This window comes from Myotis myotis, unplaced genomic scaffold (genome assembly GCF_014108235.1).
Source record: "Myotis myotis isolate mMyoMyo1 unplaced genomic scaffold, mMyoMyo1.p scaffold_m19_p_19, whole genome shotgun sequence".
Classification (NCBI taxonomy): domain Eukaryota; kingdom Metazoa; phylum Chordata; class Mammalia; order Chiroptera; family Vespertilionidae; genus Myotis; species Myotis myotis.
Window position 1 is genome coordinate 26,332,064 of NW_023416323.1, and position 13,428 is coordinate 26,345,491.

At 63.2% G+C, this 13,428-nt stretch overlaps 1 protein-coding gene across 4 annotated transcripts in view; it reads right to left on the reverse strand.

The window, feature by feature from the left end:
- Positions 1-13,428, reverse strand: part of VAC14 (VAC14 component of PIKFYVE complex) — a 94,801-nt gene that overhangs the window by 3,631 nt on the left and 77,742 nt on the right. For all 4 annotated transcript variants that reach the window (XM_036345344.1, XM_036345342.1, XM_036345343.1 and 1 more), the window contains exons 15-18: positions 5,738-5,912; positions 4,248-4,366; positions 3,040-3,119; positions 1,023-1,173 (exon numbers count right to left, since the gene is read on the reverse strand). In XM_036345344.1, coding sequence (XP_036201237.1) covers positions 1,023-1,173; positions 3,040-3,119; positions 4,248-4,366; positions 5,738-5,912 — 525 coding nt within the window. The remainder of the gene's footprint in view (positions 1-1,022; positions 1,174-3,039; positions 3,120-4,247; positions 4,367-5,737; positions 5,913-13,428) is intronic.

The window sequence follows — 13,428 nt, forward strand, 5'->3', positions numbered from 1 at the left end:
CAGCTGCTCTCTGCTCCCCTGGGACTCCCCGGTGGCACCAAGAGCAGCGGGATAGTGCCAGCACCGCCGCCCTGAAGAGCTGCTGCTGGGGAGAGGGTCAGGGTGGGCAGGAGCTGGGCCTTGGTCTGGAGACCACTCTTGCTGAGGGCTCGAGCCCCTCCAGCTGGCCCGGGGCAGACCAGCAGTCAGGTGCCCACACCCAGCCCGTGGCGAGGCCAGGCCGGTGGGAGGGGTGGTGGGCTGAGCCCTGTAGGGCATAGAGGCTCGGAGCAGGGGCCGTGTGCCGGGCAAGCCCATCTCAAGGCTGCCTGCATCCATGCCAATGGCAAAGGTGCGAGGCCCTTCCAGGAGCGAGATGCCAGGCCCGCAGAGCGGCCTGAACAGCCTGGGAGGGAATTCTAGACACACAGGGCATCTGATGCAAGCTGGGCGCGCTCCATTCAGCGTAAATCTTCTCAGTGGCTCTGCCTGTTTCCATGGCGACCTGACAAGTGAAATTTTCCATCTCGGATGCCAAATGCCTGTGGATGAGGCGAAGCCTCCAAGGGTTACCAAATATAGACAAGGCCCAACAGGCTCCAGGGGCCAGGCCAGCAGTGTGTTGGGGTGGGAGCCTCGACCCCCCAGGGGCCGCAGCCTCCTGCCAGAGCTGCCCATGCTGGGCCTCTTGGCAGAGGTGTGTCTATACCTTTTCTTCCTGTGGGCAGCGCCCGCACAGTGCAGCCACAGGTGCACGCTACCTCTGATTTTTAGGTTAACCCAGGTTCTTAGAGAAGGTCTCACTACCACCTGCTCCCAGAATCCCCCAGCCTGGTGTTCTGATAGGGAAATGAGAGGCCCACAGGCAAGTGGCTGTGGGTGGACAAGGTCTGAGGTGAGAGAGGGGTGTGATGCCCAGGCAAGGAGACCCTCGGCAGCTCCTGAGGCACAGCATCCTCACCAGGCCCCCCGGCCCTGCCCTTGCTGGGTGGCGATGCCTCCCCCCATGGAGGCAGCGGGCGCAGGCCCCGCCCGGCACTCACTCGGTCTGCAGCAGCTCGGGGTTGGGCACGCACTGGAGCCGGTGGGAGAGCAGCTGGAAGGCGCTGCTCTGGGGCAGCAGCATGAGCAGGCCATAGAGGGCCTTGATCAGGTACGGGTTGTTCTTCACGTCCAGCAGTTGCAGGCGCAGATCTGCAGGAGAGCAGAGGTCAGGGGTTAAGAGGCTGGCCAGGGCAGGGCCAGCCAGGGGGCCGTGGCAGAGAACAAGGCAGGGGCTCAACAGCCAGGTACCACTCCTGCCCCCAGCCAGCAGCTCCTCGCTGTCCCCTGACCTCATCATTCTCTCTTCCTACCACTGCCTGTCTGATCTTCCCAACAGTCACCTCAGCCTGGCGACGCCAACCTGCCGCTGGGCTGTCCCTGCCCCATGCTCACCGCCTCCCTGGTAAGGAGGGGCATGGGTTGTACTGTAGCAGGTCCCCTCTGTGCTGCACGAGCTAGGCAGGTGGGCTGGAGAGGCTGGGCTAGGAGCGCGGAGGGAGGGCAGGGTGGAAAGCACTGTCATGTGGGGCTGAAACACATCCCACGGGCGTCTGGTAGGGGCTTTGGAATCCACCTCAGATCCAGTCCTGCCACCACCCCACCGGTGGGAGGAGACACACCCCTGGCCCTGCCTGGCACCCGTCCCAACTACACAGGCCCAGCCTTCTCTCCTATGAGCCCCCCTGGGAGTCACTGGCTCTAGCTTCTTGTGTCTCTAGGCCCAGCTGGGTACCCTCTGTGGAGGGTGACACACACTCCCAGAGGCCACGCCACCAGCAGCTGTGCAGCGTCTGGGCTGATGCTGAGCTAGGGAGCAGCCAGGCCCTGGGGCTGGGAAAGCTAGGAAGCAGGGCATCCCGCAGCCCGCCCCTTCTGAGGTGGCAGGGGCCACCAGGGGAGACCTGAGCAGTCATCCCCGCGCCTTGCAACTCCAGCAGAAGCGTGGGCCTATCAGGGTCCAAACCCCCGAGCCCTGCGGAAAGCTGGGTCTAGGCATCCCACCGTTAGAACGGGTGCTCGGCAGGACCAGGGGGGCATCTGCTGTGGTCGCCCCAACAAAGTCCTGGGCCTGGAGAGGAGATGCTGTCGCTTTTCTAGGGTCGGGATGGATCTGACCTCAGGGGAGCATGTGCCTGGCTGCCTGGGAGGCCCCCAGGGAAGTGAGATCAGCTCAGGGGACCACCTGGGACAGGCTCAGGTGCACTCCACGGGAGCAGGTCTCCCTCCACACGTGTCCCACAGGCATTGGGCCTGGCTGTTTGGAAAGCCGCCCTCTGGATGGGTGGAAGGGGTGGTGTCCTCGGCCCCTGAATCTGCCTTTGGGCTCCAGAGTGAAGGCTGATGGCTCAGCCTGACAGGTCACAGGCACTGCCAGAGAGCAGGAGGCCTGTGTGGCTGGCTTCCTACCGCACTGAAAGCGCACGCGTTGCATGCAGTCGCCGTGTCTGAGGCGCCAAGAGCTGCGTGTGCCATAGCCAGCTGCCACTTTTGCACATTCAGCCTGGGTGTTACGATCAGGCAGCTCCCACCCATCGGCTCCCAGCAAATGCCAACTCTGCTTTGCGGAGAGATGAGTGTGTGGCTCTTGGGCACACAGCAGCCTGCAGGTGGGCCAAGGGTCCCCACAGCGTCCAAGAGCCAGGGCAGAGTGGCGTCTTGGAGGGGCCGGCACGGCGCTGGGACAGCTGCCCACCTGTCCCAACAGCACTGCTTCAGTTCTCCCGGCAGCTGATACTCACCTTCAGTGGGTTTTGCTGTCGGCGCTGGCCTGTCCACAAGCCCCACCCTGAGGCACCCGGGCAGGTTCTGATGCCACATGTCCCAGCCCTGCTGCGTCTGGTCTCCTCAGACCTGATCTCCTCCCCAGTCTTCCACTCTTGACATTCCAGAGTATCCCTGGGGTGACTGCACTCCCTCCACCCCCTCCCTCTTCTGAGTGTGGCTTCACCCCGCCTCACTCCAGGCCGCCTCACTCCAGGCCACCCAAAGGCCAGAGGCCAGAGGCAGGGCCCTTACATGTGAAGATGGGGCACTCGATCAGCTGTACCAGCTTGTCCACCTCCGTGAGGAAGTCCACAGTGACCTCCAGGTCCCCGCTGGTGGGCAGTCAAGGAAAGTCTTCCCCTTGGGCCAGGACAGCCTGTCTCAGGGAGGGCCCTGACGGGGAGGGGCGGCAGCTGGAGAGCTGGGACCCAGGGGCCTGACCCAGCGGCTCAGAGCGACCCTCCTCCCTCCGGTCCGGCTCCCGAGGCACAGAGCTGCTTCTGCCTAAGCTGGATTCCGCATGCGAAGGGCATTAGTCCATCCCGCTGCCTTTGTGTCCCTCTAATTGAGAAGCGCACAGCTGTCCCCGCTGCACGGCACCCGGCTCTGCTCTGGCAGCTCCCTCCCCTGCGATCCTGGGCTCTGAAAGGCCCTCACTTATCGCGGCCCTGCAGCCTGTGGGGAAGGCTGGGCAGGAAGGGTCTGCTCCCGCCTGAGTGGATGCTGCCAGCCCGGCCAAGGTCAGGGCTGCGGTAGGTGTGGCTTGTGGTCCCTTGGTCACCAATGACCGAGAGAAGCAAATCTAGGGTGTGGAAGGGGAGCAGCACTGAGGGAGCCAGGCAAGGCCATGGCTGACCCTCAAAGGAGACCCCTCAGGGTCCCTCCTTCCTGAACCCCAACTCCAAGCCCCTCAGGGAAGGAGACCGATTTTGCATCTAAGCAGCTCTCCCAGTGAGGTCACGCCAGGCATTCCCGGAGGAGGCTGGTTTGCTGTACAGTATTTTAAACAAAATGTGACCATGATGCCCTTCGCTGAGGCAGGCCCTGAGTTGGGCTGGGGGGGGGGGGGCGGTTCCCTCTTCTGAGGCCCCCTGGTCAGCCCGCTCTGCCCCCTGGGTCACCGCCGAGCTCTGGCTCTGTGGCCCCTGAAGGTCCCTAAGCACCAGCAACACCAGCAACACTCAGCTCAGCCCACAGGCTCGCCCCTGCCTGCTCTCAGGCCTTCCGCCCACCCCAGCACAGGGCCCGCTGATCTGCAGCGAGCAGGTGCCCCTGCCCGTTCCCCGGATCCCGCACCTGGTCCCTCAGCCCCGATCCCCAGCCTATGCGGTTTCTCCAGGGCCAGCTCTCCTCCCTCAAGGCACCCATCCGGTCCTGATGTCATGGGCCTGGGGGCAGGAGGATGGCAGTGGGCCCACCCCTCCAGTGGTTGGACCGGAAGAACTGACAGCGAAGGATACAACTTCTGGATGAGGTCGTAGGCGTGCCGGTAGTTCTGGGTGAGGAAGCAGAGGGACACCGTGGTGACGGGGTTGTGGCACCAGGAGCGGTACAGGCAGCAGAACAGGTCCTGGCTCTCCTGGGGGAGGCAGGAGCAGTGAGCAGAGGGCCCGCGCCTCCTCATCTGCTCCTCCCCCCGGGGTCCATGTGGGGACCTGAGCGGGAAGGGCCCGTGTGGGGAGCCAGCTGTTGGCAGCCCCGCTGGGAACGCGCTGTCACAGGAAATGCTGACAGTTCCTCCCGGACCCTGTCATTACTCCAGGCCCCACAGAGCCACGTGTGGTGACAGGGCCTGGTGGGGGAGCCTGTCCTCCGTGCTGGCATTTCTGCTCTCGGCAAATGACAGTGATTGTCCCCTCTAGGACCCTGTGGTCCGGAGTGTGTGGGGCTGGGAGAGCTGTGCGGGAGGGCACAGCCTGCGGGTGGGGTGTGGTTCCCTGCAGCACCCTCCCCTCGTCCTCAAATGGCACATCTCCTCCCTCTCTGCGGCCCACCTTGCACTCGGAAACCAGCCCAGGAGTTGAACCCACATTCGGGGGAGCCCCTGCCCCGAGGAAAATTCTTAAGGCCTCTGCGAATGTCTGAAAGGAACCACAGGAAGGAGGCAGGGGTGTGGCCTGGATCGTTCCGAGCCTCTTGGCCCCAGATGCCCTCAGACCAGGCTTGGCTGTCCTGGAGGCACCCTGAGAGGGTTGGATGCAGGGTCTGAGCTGGGAAGGAGGGTGTGGGGATGGTGACCACAGCCCAGATAGGGGAACGAAACGCCTGGAGGCCATCTGCAACTCAGCCCCCACCCCTGGGGAGCATGACCTTGACCATGGCCCCCAGAGCAGGATGGGAGGATGGTGAGTGCCTTCCTGCTCTCTGATCAGCCCTGGGGAGGTCCTCATCCCAAGCCTGGGACAGGCAGCCCTATGATACCCTGGCTTCTGACAGGTGCCTTTTGGGACACATGGTCTAGCTGCTGGGGAACAGGGCCAGGGCCAAAGAGGAGGGCGACGAGAGCAGTAACCCGATCCCCGGCAGGGTGACAGCCACAGGCCTGGCCCTGACAGGGAGGTGGCATCCAGAGGGCATCACCCATTGGGTCCCCCACGAGTCCAGAACCCTGTGTGCCAGGGGGCAGCGCCAGGGTGGGAGTGGGGTGTCAATGGGAGATAAGGCACAGCCTTTGATGGGTCAGGGAGGGTGCGTGGACCCGAGTAGAGCACACGGTCTCCTTGGAGAGGCCTCTGCAGCTGCTCAAGGAACCAGCTGGGACTCACTCCCATGCTGTTGCTTCCTGTGCTCAGCCCAGGGGCGTCCATGTTTTACACTGGCCCAGGGAGATCTCCAATTTCATCCGTCTCCTCCCAGAGAGCCTCCTGGGGCTGAGGGCGGGCTGACAGGACGGGTGCCCGGTGCCTGTGTGCACACAGGGTTCCCCAGCCAGAGCTCGCAGGCACGGTACCAGTGTCCTCAGGTCCTTGAGCTGGTTCCGCAGCTGGAAGAGCTCTGTGGAGGTGAGCAGGATGGTGTTGAGGGTGTGGACCATGGTCGAGGCGAACTTGAGGTCCTCTTCTCGGAGTAGGATGTCCGCCATCGAGTGGAAGATGTTCTCCGCGTTCAGCAGGAGGCACAGCTGCCTGGGAAGCGGGCAGAGCGAAGGTTACGGCACCCCCTGGGCCTCACTGTGGACCCCTCCCCGGTCTCCCCATCCTGAGGACACCTGCTTCTCCTGGGGCCGGTGTGGGGACCATGGGGGACACGGGGCACTGTTCACAGCGGGCCTGGCTCCACGCCTCCCAAAACACTCACCCTGGCCCAGCGACTGGAGCCCCAGACAATTCATCCCTGACTCTGCCCCAGGGAGACGGTTCTCAGAGCGCGGCAGGCCCTGGCTCTCACCCCCACATACACGGCGCTCTGTGCCGCCAGCTTCTATGGCTTCTACACGTCTGCTCACCGGGTCCTGTCCCCCCGCTCCCCATGAGAGCCCCTGGGCCAGGAGCTGGTTTGTGCGGTTCTCCCTGCAACCCCGCCTGGAGGTGCCTGCAGGTGCTGGGCTCAGGCGGCATTTGTGGGATGAGTGAACCTACGACACCCCGAGTTTCATCTTTGCTGGCACAGGGCAGTGAGGTGACTTGACCAAAGTCATGGGGTCAGTTAGGGACCCTTTCTTTCCACCGTCTCTTCTCTAGGGAGAATCTTGGGGGACAGGCTTGGCCTTGGTGGAAAGGAGTCCCATTTGATAAACAAGAAAACGGAGCCCAGGGAGTAAAGACAGTTTTCCAGGGTCCCTGGGCCAAGGCGAGGTCAACAGGAACAGGTGGGCGCGAGGAGGGGCTTGGAGGAAGCTGTCGACCTCCAGAGTTTGTCCCTGTGCCCATGGAGGCCTGGCTGGGGGGACAACGGGCCCCCGGGAGTCCAGGCGTCCTGAGCAGGGAGGGCCGCACCGAGCGGGCAACTGGTTGGTGAGGAGGGTGGGTACCCCTCTCTGACTCCTAGTCTCTGTTCCAGGGAAGCCCGCAGACCATGCCTGGGGCTGGTGGGGACAGGGGTCTGAGGCCTGAAACATGTCCATCCCAGGTCACTGACCTCGCAGTACATGCAGCATCAGGGACCGGCCCCTGCTTTCCTCTACCAGTAAACACCAGTCACGCCTCGGGGCCAGGCTGGAGAAGATCCTCGCCCCCCAGGCCGCCAAAATCGCAAACCACGAAGTGCAAACAGTGGACAGGCAGGCTCCATCCAGCCTTGGCCCAGCTGGAACCAGCAGACTCGGGCAAGAAACCACCAGAGACATGGAAACAGGCTGTTGAGGGGAGGGGTGGAGCTCTACCATCACCGGGGGCTCCCCTGCCTTCCTGGGATGTGAGGTGTGTGGGGGGCAGAGGTCCCAGAGCCCGTGCTCCTGCCCAGCTGTGTGACCCAGTGTCTACGTGACAATGTCTTTACCTCCCACCTGGCGACAGTGCCCACCTGTGCCATGGGGGCTGCTCAGAGAGCAGCTGCCAAGACTAGTGGTGGCTTGTGTGGGGTGCACAGTCTATGGCGAGTGGGGCCCCTGGTTGGTAACACGAGTGGGGTAACAGCCAGCTCCCAGGAGAAAGCCTGGCCCTTAGGCCGAGAACAGACAGCACCTCCGGTCCCCTCCGGTCCTCCCAGCCCCACAGGAGCCCCGTCTCCAGGGCCATGGGAGAGAAATGTTCCCGAAGGGCAGGCCAGGCAGGAAGGGCAGCGCTCTGACAAATGCTCACAAATGCCCGTCGCCTGCAGCTGCTGCCGTCTCCATGACAGAGGCCAGCAGCTGAGCCTGCTGCCAGGCAGCGCCTCCAGGGACCACAGGCCGGCGGGGACGGCTGGGAGGGGGCGGAGGGACAGGCAGAGGGGTGGCCATGAGGAGAGGAGGGCACCCAGGCTCCTCGTGTCCCTAAGACCTGGGGAACACTGGCGGAGCTACAGAAGGCCCGGGACGGCAGAGTTTTCTGGAAACGCTCTTCTCTGGCCACAGTGACCCATGCTCCCCTGGTTCTGCCACCTCTCCGGTGGCTGCCCCCTAGTGCCGTGCAGCCCCCTGCTCGCTCTCCAGCCTGTCTCCTGGTGGTGGCATCTGGTCCATGATTATTTTCAAAGCTGCCTCTAGCTCAGGGGCTCCCACATGTGCCTCTGACCCCCACTGAGCCCTGCATGGCATTTCAAACTTGGCAGGGCCACAGTGTAACTCTTGGCCCCCCCAACTGTCTTCATCTCGGGAACTGGTGTCACTGCCCATCCAGCTGCTGCAGCCCCAACCAGGGAGTCATCCTTGATCCCCGGGCCCGTGTTGGGTCCACCGCAAGACAGGGCAGGGGGCTCTGCCTTCAGGGCACATCTTGCCTCCTCCGGGCCCTGTGTCAGCCGCCCGAGCCCTGGTGCCCGGTCGACTCCAAGCCGGCTCCTGATTGGCCTCCCAGCCTCTCTCCCTGTAGAATTCACCCTCCATGCACCAGCGGGGGTCCTTCAAAAGTGTCCATCAGAGCACGGCACTCCCCAGTGGCTTCCTGCTGGATCTAAATAAAACCCAGCCCCTCACCCTGGCTCCAGGATCCCACACACTCTGGTCAGTTCCTCTCCAACCTCAGCCCTTACATGTGCTCCCTCCCTCACGATGCCCTGTGCCCTGGCCTCTGCCCTGGCCTGGAGAACGCTGCTTAGGGACTGGCTCCTTCCAGCCACCCAGGCCCCAGCTCTAAGTGAGTCCTGTTTCTTTCCAAGTGATTCTCATTACCCAGGTCATCTGGGTGATGGACTTGTTCCCTAGGTCCCAGGCTGTGTCTCCCACCAGAATTTGTCTGGGACCCCCATGTCCCTCAAGAAGAGAAGAGGGCCTGGCACTCAATAATCACTGTTGTTTTTTTTTAATTGTGAATCCTCACCTGAGGATATTTTTCCATTGATCTTTTAGAGAGAGTGGAAGAGAGAAAAAGACAGAGAGAAACATCGATGTGAGAGCAACACACTGATCGGTTGCCTCCTGCACACGCCGACCAGGCCGGGGAGGAGCCTCCAACCAAGGTACGTGCCCTAGACCAGAATCGAACCTGGGACCCTTTGGTCCATGGGCCGGCGCTCTATCTACTGAGCCAAACCGGCTACGGCTCAATAATCACTGTTGATTGTGACTGTGCGGAGGGGCCACGCTAACGCTGATGAAGGCTTACGCTGATGGACAGTGTGCCTGCGGACACTCCTGTGCTCAGCCCAGCAAGCCCGCTGCACATCTGTGTGCATTCTGTCTGCAGAGCGCAGCTGCCGTGAGGTCCCTCCTTCACCCTGGCCACCTGGGGCCTGGCTGCCCTGCCCAGGGAGACCCCCGGCAGGTCTTCACTATAACCCCCTCCTCCACAGAGGACCCTGCTCCAGCCACACCATCGACCAGGGAGCAGGAAGGGTGGATTCAACCCAGAAGAACCGACTTCCAGAGCGTGAGCCCCTCTTACTGCTCTGCCTCCTCGGTGCCTATTAAGAGCGGGCAGCGGGGACTGCCCACCCGGTGGGGCTGGCAGATGGCTGCCCCCACAGGGCTGCTGCGTCATCACTTCTCTGCCGAGCCCAGCCTGGCCGAGCTGCCTGCCTGGCGCTCAGGCATAGCTCTGTAATGGAGCACAGCTTGTAAGCATTAAACATTTGCCCGGACTTTTAATACCCATATTAAAGTGCAGCTCATGAGACAATGGTTTAGAACAGCGGCTGCTAATCTTTCGGACCTCACGGATGACCGGTGGTCCACGGATGGCGACCGCTGATTTAGAAAATGCTTGGGGAAGAGGCACAGGTGGGGTGGGAGGGAGCCTGGACGGGGTCTCACACCCGCCTTAGCGCTGGACCGGGCAGGGGTCCACATGTGAGCCCTCACACTCAGACAGGGTCCCGGGGTCGGGGTTCTCCCTTCCCCTCCTCCAGGCTCCTGCTACCCGCCCGGGCAGCCACTCCCCTACTTCCGGGTCTGCATTCTCTTTGGTCCCTGTCATATGCTAGAGGCTCTCAGGGGAGCGACCTGTCTTCAGCCTGTTTTGGAGCCCCACTTTCCCCAGCGGACTGCTGTGCCCTTTGGGGCAGCCTCAGAGGGGAAGGCCCTCTGCAGCCATGCCCGCACCTGCCCCGCCGGTGTGAGCTTCACGTCACGGCCCCTTCAACACTAACACTGGCCAAGCCTCCACTGTGCCGCAGACGCCAGCCCCGAAAGGCCACCAGCCTCAGTGCTGGCCACGGTGGGAGGTGCTCGCCGAGCCCCCCTGGCATCCACCCACAGCGGCGGCTTCAGGTGACAGGTGGCCTAGACTGGGCAGGAGGCGGCCTGCATGAGGCAATAGCTGCTGCCCATCTCCTGGGAGAAAGGCCTGGGCACAGGCTGGTCCCCGCCAGGCCAATGGGGAGCCTGGTGCTCTCCCCGATCCTGTCCTGGGTGTGGGGAAGGGGCCACACACGGCTGCCTCCAGGGACCGGGGCAGGCCCCCAGCGTGGGCAAGGCCGCCCCTGGTGTGGAGGACAAGACCTCCCGGTGGCGCCGAGCGCCACCCCAGCTGAGTGTGGACAGGAGGAGGTGCCGCTCTCCGGGGGTGCAAGGTGGGGGGGCTGCTTCTGCCGCCAGATGCCTCTCCCCCCACTCCTCCCCGTAAGCCCCTGCTGTCCAGGCACAGCCTGTGGGCCCAGGGGGGCACGAGGGGCAGTTCAGCACTGGAGGCCTGTCTAGGTAGTGGGGTGGGGGAAGGGGGAGTGTGAGTGGTTCCTTTCAGGACAGACACAAGGTAGGAGGTTTGGGGGGTGGCATAGAGTGGGGACAGTTGGGGCCCGGCAGGCCCAGGCCCGCTGCAGGAGCAGGGGCCCCACAGTGAGGGTGGGCCTGGAGGCTGAGCACGGTGCCTCCGTGGGAGGAAGCATTCTGGCTCCCTGCTGGGTGGGCTCTGGGAATCTGGACTCTGCCATGTGCTTCGGAGACGATGTCAGACTTCTTCCCACGACCCCGCTTCCCCTCGCCCCTCGCCCCTCGGAAACAGGACCGGCAAGGTCACCATGGCCAGAGACAGCCCCTCACCCTCACTGTCGGCAGGCCCTCCCGAGGCCCCTGGGCCACTTTCAAGATGCTCAGTTGGCCTCTGGGCTCTCCGCGGCTCCCTCACCAAGTAAGGGCATGGATGCCCGCCTGTTCTGACGCTGAGCCAGAGCTGAGGGCGGGCTGGGGAATGAGCTGCTGCCTCTCCCACCCCATCCTTCCTTGGGCCGGGCCTTTTTAAGAGACAAAAGGCGTCCTCTGACCCGTGGCAGGATCCTGGACAGGGGACAGGGGGAGGGCACCGATGACTACAGAGGAGGGAAACAGAGGCTGGGCAACCATTTTCTCCCAGGCCCGTCCCTTCTCGACTGTCCCAAGCAGTTATCTGACCACTGGACGGACAGAGGGGAGACTGGACTCCAGCCCATTTGAGTGGACAGAGATGTCAATGTTGAGAGATGGGTGGAAGGGTTGGGGGCACCCGCCTCCCACCCCTGATCTTTCCCAGTTGCTATTAATACCGTCCAGTCCCGCTTCAACCCTGGCCTTCCTCTCGGCGCTCACTGCCCCGTGACAGACAGAGAATTCAGAATTGGCCGCAGATGCCAAGCTCCAGGGTGGGCGGGTGTGCCCAGCTCTCCAATGCCCCAGCTCCGTGTGATCAAGGGGCCGAGTTCTTCCCGGGCCCGTCCAGACCCCCAGGAATTGTGCTGGGTCAGTGCCACAGAGAGAAGGGCATGTGGATGATTTCATTCGGTGCCTCCTGCGGGCTGGGCCCAACAAAAGGCCTCCCTGACACAGGAAGGACTGTGTGCCAGCTCCCTGACACTCACAGAAGCCCCCTGCCCCGTCCTGCCCCCACCTGGTCCTTCATCAGGACCACCCGCCCCTCCTGTCTCCCACCCAGACAGGTCCAGCTCCCCAGCCCTGGGCCTGCGAGCTCCGGTCTGTGGTGGTGGCTGGACTGGGGGGAAGGTGAGGCGGGAGGTCTGCTCTCCTGCTGGCCACTGCCCGCTCTGGAGGTGACTGGGCAGGCAGCCCTGGCTCACGCTTCTTCTCAGAGGCTGCAACTGGACGCTGCCTCTGAGGAGAGCTCAGGGTGGGGTAGACTCCACGGCCCTGGACAAGCTGGCATCAGGGCTGTGCCAACCAGCCGGAGGCAACGCGCTTTAGGCCCCTCTGGTCCAGGCACTATGGAGGGCAGGGCCAAATCACTGCCATCGCCCCCGAGTGTTCCTGATCGAGGTCCTCCCTTCTCCCTCGAGCCTGGCCTCCTTCCTGCACCCCCGCCCCCAGCTGCCTGCTGCTGTGTCCCGACCAGGCCAGTCCCGTGCAGAGACAGGCCCTCACTTCCTCTCTCCTTTGGCCTCCAGCTGTCCATGTTCTCTCAGGGGTCAAGGCCAATGGGACGCAGGCTTTCCTGGGAGGTGCCTGGAGCCTCCCAGCTGTAACTCTGAAATGCGGCCTCATGTCAAGTATAGAAAACACGGGGACCCAGAGCCATTCCCACGGGAAGAGGACCCTCCTGGCCTCGCCCTGCCTGACAGCCGGCTGCCGCAGGAATCACAGAGCAAGCAGCTCTCCTTCAGGGTAAGCCAGTGTAACGTGAGGGTGGAGGAGGGCGTGGTCTCCCATCTGAGGTTCCGAAAGCTCCGGGTTTCACGCACCCTCCCCCACCCGCCCTCGCTCCTCTTCCCCTCCAGCTCTGCTTCCTAAGTATGAAAACTGTAAATCTGTTTTATTTATTTCAATCAATCCTTGGCAGTGCGCCCTTCAGGGCAGAGGCAGCCATGGTAACTCTGCCAACTCACGCCTTAAAAATTCATCGTGTTTAATGCAGTCGATGTGTCTGATGCACTTAAAAGTTTTGGGGTAGGGTGGTGGGAGTGGGAGGAGGAGGCACGAGGGCTTGTTTTTCTGGGTCTTGCTGGGAGCTGGAGGAAAGGCGATGGAGGGCGGGGCACCGCAGGGTGGGGAGGAGGCGGAGGACGACGATGAAAGGGGTCTTTGGCCACTTAGCTCTCTATCCCTCTGTTGAAGACGGCGGGCGCGGCTAGACACTGGTCAGCCATAGACACCTGGGCTGGGCTCACCCGGAGACCTCTGAGGAAGGCCTCCCTTGGGCAGGAGTGGCCAAGAAAACCAAAGGGTCTCCTGCAGGCAGTGGGCTGAGGCCCTAGGCCACGCTGGCCCTTCTCTCCAGGTTTGGGATTTGCTCGAGGGACCAAGGTGAGAGCGGGCAGAGCTGGGAGAGGTGACTACTTCCTCCACCACCAGGGGATCAGGTGGGCCTTCCTGCCTCAGGAGGGGCCCCGCCTGCTCCCAGGACAGGAGCCATCTCCTGTGCGAGGCCCGGCTGACCTAGCTGGGCTTTTTCCACGTGCTGCTCTCAGCCTGGCTGAGGCTATCCCCCGTCCATTCACAGGCACTGCTCTAGCCCTTCACGGTCCTCCACCCTCCTGAACCCCATCTCCTGGCACTCGCAGGCCGCGAGTCTCCTGTCCTGACCCAGGCTCCCCACGGCAGGAGGTATGGGAAACCCCATTGGCCTGGCCCAGGGCTGGGCCCCTGTGGGCGGCAGGGAGGCGGATGCTGGTGGAACAGAAAGCTAATCGCAGGAGCGGCAA